At 32.8% G+C, this 8,804-nt stretch overlaps 1 protein-coding gene across 1 annotated transcript; it reads left to right on the top strand.

The window, feature by feature from the left end:
• Positions 1-358: 358 nt before the first annotated feature.
• Positions 359-4,277, top strand: LOC108459718 (U-box domain-containing protein 35-like). Its single transcript, XM_053027118.1, has 9 exons — positions 359-679; positions 782-1,093; positions 1,275-1,498; positions 1,577-1,634; positions 1,712-1,988; positions 2,103-2,204; positions 2,300-2,725; positions 2,984-3,748; positions 3,835-4,277. Exons 2-9 carry the CDS (start codon positions 882-884, stop codon positions 3,862-3,864), a joined length of 2,094 nt encoding a protein of 697 aa, XP_052883078.1. The 5' UTR covers positions 359-679; positions 782-881; the 3' UTR covers positions 3,865-4,277.
• The last annotated feature ends 4,527 nt before the right edge of the window (positions 4,278-8,804 follow it).

Below are 8,804 nucleotides of genomic sequence, written 5' to 3'. Positions count from 1 at the left end.
CATCAAAATATAACAAAATCGAACTAAAATTCATCTCGTTTTGTTAGCTAGCGTACCTCATAAGTTGAACGGTTGAACAAGAAGAAACAAATTAAACTTAATTAGGGCTAAATGAGAAGAAAGAAAGTGGGCAATCCAAGGGTCCAAATTCAAAGGTTCAACCGATGGTAGGATTGCTTGCCAAGAATGGAATATCTTCGTTTAAATCTTCAGTTAACAGCAGTGTAAGATTAAAGTTAATTGTTTCAACTGACAAAAACATTTAAACATAACACGTGTAATTAGTTTTGTAAGAAAATCATTAATGGTTCCAATTACTACTTTATTGGGCAATTAGTTTTGATTGTTTCCAGAAAACAAATAAACCTACCACCAAACTTCCCTCTTCATTAGCCATGGTCTTTAGGGGAGGTTTATGGAATATGTATGATATAAGAGTGAGAAAGGCAAGGGTAAGCAAAGCAAATTGATTTGATTTGGTGCATTAGGGGGTTTAAGTAAAAGATGGCGAGAAGAAATGGAGAAAGGAAAGAGCACACTGCGATGGTGGCAGTGGGAATAGACAAGGACAAGGGAAGTCAATATGCATTGAAATGGACCGTTGATCATCTTTTGTCCAAGGGTCAATCTATCAATCTTGTCCATGTGAAAACTAAACCTTCTTCCATACCCACTCCTTGTATGTTTTTTCTTTCTTTTTATATATTAATCAACTAAATACCAGTCTTTTCTCTCTCTCTCTTGCACATTTCATTCAATTATTATATATGCATGCATGCAGCTGGGCTCCTCACAAACATATCTAAAGTCAACGATGATGTTGCAAAAGCGTATACGCAACAAGTGGACAACCAAGCCAAGGAGGTCTTTCTACCTTTCCGATGCTTCTGCTCGCGGAAGGACGTACGTTTTCATTCCCTTCTCTTCTCTTTGATGATAAACTTTTTTTATATAATTTAAAATTGCAACAGATCACAAGTAATGAAATCATAATGGAGGATACCGACATAGCTAAAGCCTTAATTGATTATGTTTCCTCCTCTTCAATCGAGATTTTAGTACTCGGCGCCCCAACAAAAGGTGGCTTTATTAGGTACGTAATCGATTCCTCTTTCTCCACCCGGCACGCACACATGCATGCAACACTAATTTTGCTTGTAAGATTAAATGCATGCATCCATGATCGATGCATCTAAATATTTCAATTCATAATACGACTCATTGATCTAGCGGGTCATAACTTTGCTTTTGTCTATTTCTTATCGTGACAGAAGATTCAGGAGCACGGAGCTTACAACAACAGTCTCGAAAGGGGCTCCCAATTACTGCACAGTATATGTGATAGGCAAAGGGAAGATCTCATCAGTGCGATCTGCTTCTTCTCCCCCTCCAGCTAGACTTCACCCTCCTGCACCTCAACCACAGCAGCCCCCACCCTCTATCATTCCCGACATAACTGAATCCCCTTCGGCTCAAGCACTTTTCCCCAGATATCGAGGTTCTTGCATGCCTCCTCCTCCTCCTCCTATTCTTGACTTGTATCCCGCTCCACTCACTATTTATTTTGCTTCTGTAGGAGCTCCTAGTAGGCCCCAACATCCACCACGCAACATGTATGAAGACTTGGAAATGAAGTAAGTAGTAATAATATTATTAACATATATATATACAAGTAACTTTGAAACTCAAAATTTTCAATCGCCTGCAACAGGTCACCGTTCACGAGACCGAGAAATAAATACGAGCCTTCAGTTCCTGAATCTGACATATCATTCGTAAGTAGTGGGAGGCCAAGTACTGATAACATGTCATCTCTGCACGACAATATGGATTTCGGAACTCAACGGCTTTCGATCAGCTCTGAATATGACAGCATAAGCCTTGGATCTTCATACTCAGGAAACAGGTCCATGGATTTCAGTTCACAGTATGAGAGCTCCTCAACATCACATGAAAGTGGTAGGACATCATGGTCATCTCAGAATATGGTAAGGCAATACTTTTCTGCCATGAAAATGAGCATAATTAACTACTATACAAAACAGCTAAGAGAATAGAATATACATGTTTAAGAATGAAACTTAACCATTCAGATGCCACAGGATGATGTGGAAGCTGAGATGAGAAGACTCAAACAGGAGCTCAAGCAGACAATGGAGATGTATAGTGCAGCCTGTAAGGAAGCACTCTCAGCAAAACAGAGGGTACTTTAATATCTAAAAGCTGAAATTATTTCTGAGCATAATCTAAAAAGTTCAGAATGTGGTATATGATAATTTTATTAAAATTCTGATTACAGGCAAAAGAACTTCAAAGCTGGAAATTACAAGAAGAACAAAAAATAGAAGAGGCACGACTGGCTGAGGAAGCTGCACTTTCACTTGCAGAAAAGGAGAAAGCAAAGTGTCAGGTGGCCATTGAGGCAGCCCAAGCAGCTCAAATGATTGCTGAACTTGAAGCACAAAAGAGAAAGATTGTAGAAAAGAATGCCAATAAAGAAGCTGATGATAGGAAATTGGCTATAAATAATTTTGGGCATGATCTCAGGTATAGGAAATATACAATTCAAGAGATTGAAAGAGCAACAGATCTCTTCTCGCCATCTCGCAAAATAGGAGAAGGAGGTTATGGGCCAGTGTACCACTGCAACCTGGACCACACACCTGTTGCCATAAAAGTACTACGTCCAGATGCAGCCCAAGGACAATTACAGTTTCAGCAAGAGGTAAGCATGCAATTCTAAGCACAAATCAAGTTACACAAATGCATTAAATCGTAAATAGCAATCATCTGTGCACATCTCCAAGTAAACATATGCATACTTCCTTACGCCTATATAGACATCTAACAAAATCTTAAACTACGTATCGGGTACTCAATTCTAATATTCTATTTAGTAAGAGTCTGCCAAATCATGTCAGTGGGGCCTTGCTGAAATGCTTACTAAAATTTACTCACCACATGTATTTGGCAACTCATACAGGTTGAAGTGTTATGCTGCATACGACATCCAAACATGGTACTTCTCCTTGGAGCCTGTCCAGAGTATTGCTGCCTAGTCTACGAATACATGGCTAATGGAAGCTTGGAAGATCGGCTATTTAGGCGCAGTAACAGTCCAGTACTTCCATGGCAAGTAAGATTTAGAATTGCTGCAGAGATTGCAACAGGTCTTCTTTTCCTCCACCAAACCAAACCAGAGCCTATTGTACACCGTGACCTGAAACCGGGGAATATTTTGCTTGATCGAAACTATGTCAGCAAGATTAGTGATGTTGGATTGGCTAGGCTTGTTCCTCCATCAGTTGCTGACACTGTAACTCAGTATCGAATGACATCAACCGCCGGAACATTCTGTTACATAGATCCAGAATATCAGCAAACTGGAATGCTAGGGATAAAATCCGATATCTACTCACTTGGGATCATGCTTCTACAAATAATAACTGCTAAACCACCAATGGGTTTGACTCATCATGTTGAGAACGCTATTGAAAATGGAAATTTTGCTGGAATACTAGACCCAGCTGTACATGACTGGCCTATGGAAGAGACCTTGATCTTTGCAAAGTTAGCCCTTAAGTGTTCAGAGCTGAGACGTAAAGACAGACCAGATCTAGGACGGGTAGTGTTGCCTGAGCTTGACAAATTGAGAACTCTTGCTGATGAAAAAATGCCTTTCATCACGATTGGTGACAGTGCAGGGACTTCCCCAAATAACAGCCATGTTTCCACCTCCTCAATTCAGGTAAAGCTATAAATTGATGCAACTTGATATCAAACAAATCCTACAATCAGTTAAATATAACTTGTCTTCTTCTATTTGCTTCTCAGGATGGACATGATAACTCAAGGAGCTACTGAAAGACAACATCCACCATTGGAATACAGGGAACCGTAGTCTGCCAGCAAAACAGAAGTTCAGAATTCTGTGCATCCAAACTCCAATTGTTTCATTTTTCTTTCATTGGCTCATCCTTACGGACTTCATTATGAACGTAACTATAGAACTGCTATAGGCATCTTATAGGAAGTTGTGCTTGCTTCAATAATCATGAAGCCACTGAAACAAGGTGTTAAGGCTTTAAATATCAAGAGAGGTCTGATACTCATGTAACTTTACAGTGAAAGTAAAAGTTCAAAAATGGTTGAAGATCAAGTTTAGAATCATGTCAAGATTAGATCACTGGTCATACCAAATGTCAATCGTGCTTTCCCCTTTAATTGACTGCTTAACACGCATTTAATTATTTTTATTTTAATAAAAGATTTTAATTTTATATAATCAGTTTAAGTATTTATTATTAAAGAATAAAAGATCTATAAAGTATTCTAAAATATATATTTGCATGAATATGTTCTCCATTCATACTTTCTACTCTTCAATGTTTATTATTTGAATTTTAAAAATCGAAGTAAATAAAATATTTATATTATTGTTATTTTGAGTTCTAAAATAAATAATTTATAGGTCGTAAGCATTGAGTAAAATTTTTGTTTTGATAGAATCATATCTAAAACAATTTTCAATAAATTGTGTTAATTAAAATATTATTAAAATAATTATAATTATTTTTAATCTAAATATTATATTAATAATATATTAACATATTTACTAATAAAGATAAAAGAAAGTAGAAAATTATCTGCATAACTAAATTATATTCGTTATGTTTTTAATATCCATAATAATAAAACTATTATGGTTCATAAAAAATTTTAATGTATAAACTTGTTGTGATATCTATTGAAAATAAATTTTAAATGTTGTTTTAATTAATATTATTAATAATAAAATTATAATTATTTTTAGTTTAAACATTATACTAATAATGTTTTATCATTTTACTGAAAAATGTGAATATAGAAAACTAATTAAAACGGTTTATAAAATATTCATGTCTAAATATGTGGGGTTATTTATTCAAGATAAATTTTTATTCCATGAAGTTTTTTTTTTAATGTAGTAGAATTATATTTAAAAATTTGAAATCAAATAAATGACATATGAATAAGTTGATAACATTTTTGAAAAAAATTATATTGATTTTTATTACTTTAAAACTTATCGAATTATATTTACATTAATTAATAACATAATAAAAAAATGTTAAAATAAGAAAGATGCTTGGACTGTCATATATATTCGCGTTTTAAGTTTCAATGTTTCCAAATATACTTTGCTAATTCAATTATGAGTAAAGCTAAAGGCACTCTAAATATGATTAACTAAGTAATTTAGGGTAGTTATCTGAATCGTTATCTATACTTACGTTCAAAGGTAATTACCTAAATTTGTTAATAAATTTAAAAAAAAAAGCGAAAAAACATAAGTGCTTAAAAGTTCATAGTAAAGAAAAGTGATTAATTGTGTTTATTGATAAATTTTTAGAAATTGCACTTCTGTAATAAATCAAGCTTTATTAAAGGGTTTTGGTTGAAAACGGGGTTATGGTAAAAAAGCGTTTGTGGATTACAAATGCTCAATTTACGGGGAAGGAGGGAATTTAATACTTATGCTTAAGCGAATCTAAAAGTAACTAGAGTTTAGGGTTTGTGAGCTTAAAATTTTCTTATATTATACCTTTCGCTAGCTGTTTGCTGGTAAATATATTACTGCAAAATAAATTCTTTAGCATTGAGTAGAAAATAAATTAATATTAAATAAATAAAGTATTAATATAATGTGAAAGAATCATTGACTTATAAATGAATTCACTCTAATTGGTTAATTGTGTAGTGGACGTCATCTCCTAATTTTAACACAGTTCTTCGATATTTGCACACTCGAATAAGGAAGGTAGAACTCAGTTGGTATTGCTCTTCTGAAATAATCTAAAAATAAAATTAATCAAAAAAATCACACTAGGATCAATTCCTAGGAAGGTTTTGAGGGGTCACAGATGGTCTCGCTTAAAACCTAAACTTCTAAACAGAATTTTCTCTAATGCAATTTAAGAAAAATTCTAAAGTTTTAAAAAGAATGAGAGAGAGTAGAAGAAGCTTTGCTTTTCAGTTGTGCATCAAATGAAGGAAAAATGCCTTCTATTTATAGGATTTTGGAAAGGATAAAAACGTAATTTAGTAGGGCAAAAAGGTAATATTTCATGTAATGGTCAGAAAAATATTTAATGTTTTTGTAATTGTAAAAAACGGTTTGTAACTGTTGAAAATAATGTTTTGTAACTGCCGAAATAAATTTGCATTACTAACATTCCCCCATTAATGTAAAGTAATTGGAAATTTTGTAAACATCAAAAAAGATATGAGAAGAGCAACAACGAATTTAGCCGTTTAAGCAGTAGTAACTTGTGGACTTGAACTAGTACATAGTGAAATGAGTTATTCTCTTAACAAGCGAACGGATCTTGAACTTGTTAGGATAGGGGGTTAACTCATGACACACAATTAATCTTAGATCCAATTGATGTTCCACGATAGATCAACAAGTTTTAGCCAATACACATTGGGATTGTAATATCTCGTTTTTCAGTGGTGACGGAAATGGTGGTTTCAGGACCACAATTTCGATATGTGAAGTCATATTTTTATTTTTAATAAGGTTTATGGAATTATACAAGTATAGTATTAATTTTTGGTGAAGTAATTTTAAGGTTTTACTAATTAATTGAATTAAAAAGATTAAATCATTAATTGTAAACTTTGGTAGTTAATGAATTAAATTGATTTGATTGTGTAATTAATGAAATAGTGGGGACTTATGTAGTAAATTGTCCATAAAACTTATTGATGGACGGTTAAGTGCATTTTTATTGTAGAATTTTAAGATTTTTAAAAAAGGGCAATATAATAATTATATAATTAAATTAAAGAAAAATAAAAGACAAAAGAAATGGTATCATTTTCTCATGCTTTCTCACCGCAATAGAAGAAAGAAAATTTAGCTTTGGGAGTTTCAAGTTTTGTTCGCTTATGATCATTGCATGTAAGCTTATTTTTATTTTATTTCTGGTAATTTTTGTGTTTTTGTGATTGTTGCAACTAGGTCTAGATAGCTCAAACCTTGATTTTAGAAATTGTTAAAGATTTGAGATGTTGCAATTGATGAATCCTAGTTAGTTTTTTAAATGATAAATGGAGGGTTTGAATTCTTGATTGCTAATAAAAAATGATTTATTTAGTCATATTGATAGTTTTTGAGTTATGAATTAAATTGTTAAAATATTAAAATTTACATGGTAATCTCGTGAATTTTTAGTTGTTGTGGATTGTACTAATATGGTAAAATATTCGGCTAATTGGGGTATCTGGAAAATTTTATTAAATTTGATTATTCTTGGGTTAAGGTACTACGTCGCATAAAGTGTAAAAGTTAGGGGCAAATGTATAATTTTTGTAAATAGAAATGTATAATTTTTTTTAAAAAAATTATTAATAAATGAAATAAATTCTATGTTAGATCAAAATTCTATTGATATACGAGGAAAAGGAAAAGTAGCGGAATAATCCCTGAACTTGTACAATTACTACAATTTAGCTCAGGTAAGTTTGTAGTGACTTGCTTTTTATTACAATTAAACTGTAAATTATGTTGCTATTTGTTTTCAGTTTAATTATATATACTACAACAAAAGTTTAGATCGTTAAATAGATGTTTAAGAAATTGAGGAAAAATCTAAAATGATGGAATTTGACTTGTAGTAGGTTATATATGAATGCACATACATGCTCCCGTTTGTACTTCGGTACCCTTGAATGCACATACGTGCCCTTGTTTGTACTTCGATACCCCTGAATGCATATATGTGCCGTTGTTTGTACTTCAGTGCCCTTGAATGCACATACGTGCCCCTGTTTGTACTTTGGTACCCTCTAAATGCATTTTAATGTCTTAGTATTTCACCATTTATGCTCCCAAGACTTTGAGTAATTACTTAATATGTGAACCAAGTTTGATTATATTTAGAGTAAATGTTATATTATGTCCTTACTAAGCTAAGTAAGCTTACGAGTTTTCTTGGATTGTTTTGTAGATAAGCGTTGCTGACTTTTTGGAAGGATCAATCAACTAGCTCACACTATCCATCTAAATCGGTAATTTTTGCATCTTATTTATAGGTAGTGACATGTATATATAGATGAATATATGAGTTTAATGAATGTTGATAGATATAGTTAATGAGTGAGATTAGTGGTTTTCTTAGAGTACATTTTGTAATGCTGGAATAAGTATATATAATGCATAGATGAATATCTTGATGTGTAGTTGATGAATGGTGTGGTTTAGAGTTGTGTGTGATGCTTTATTTTGTAATGACATATATATAGGGAGGTTTTTTTTATTATTTTTGAGACTATGTTTTGGTAGGTTAGCCTGTCTAAATGTTTTGGTATATGTTATAGCTTAGAGTTTTGTAGTTTAAATAGCTAAATACTAGTTCAAATATGGAAGAATATGGAAAAAAATTGGTATGAATATGAGTCATGAATGATTAATGCTTTGTTAATATGTTGGAAAATATAAAATGTGGTACCAATGATGGTACATTGGTTAGACACTTAAGGTGGTTGTTTTGGCATGTTTTGAGCATGTTTAATTGTGTTTTGAATATGTTAAATGGCTAGTAATTGGGTTGCTTAGTGTCCAAGTAAGCATGATTTGGTAAACTTTAGTTTTAAGGTACATTTAGGTACACACGGTCTGACACATGGCCATGTGTCACACACGAGCAGAACATACGGGCGTGCATCTTGATCGTGTTGTAAAATAGTATAGGTGCAGTTTTCACATGGGATGACACATGACCTGGGATACGGCCCTGTGAGATTTTTTTCAAAAGGTA

Source organism: Gossypium arboreum, chromosome 4 (assembly GCF_025698485.1).
Source record: "Gossypium arboreum isolate Shixiya-1 chromosome 4, ASM2569848v2, whole genome shotgun sequence".
NCBI lineage: Eukaryota > Viridiplantae > Streptophyta > Magnoliopsida > Malvales > Malvaceae > Gossypium > Gossypium arboreum.
Note: the sequence above shows the minus strand (reverse complement) of the source record. Positions and strands in the feature narration are given on the sequence as shown.

Bases quoted from the DNA above. Each gene is read 5' to 3' on its own strand.
- LOC108459718 (XM_053027118.1), top strand. From the start codon at position 882: ATGCTTCTGCTCGCGGAAGGACGTACGTTTTCATTCCCTTCTCTTCTC. The intron at 2,726-2,983 runs GTAAGCATGCAA...CAACTCATACAG, and splicing joins AATTACAGTTTCAGCAAGAG to GTTGAAGTGTTATGCTGCAT. The intron at 3,749-3,834 runs GTAAAGCTATAA...TTTGCTTCTCAG, and splicing joins TTTCCACCTCCTCAATTCAG to GATGGACATGATAACTCAAG.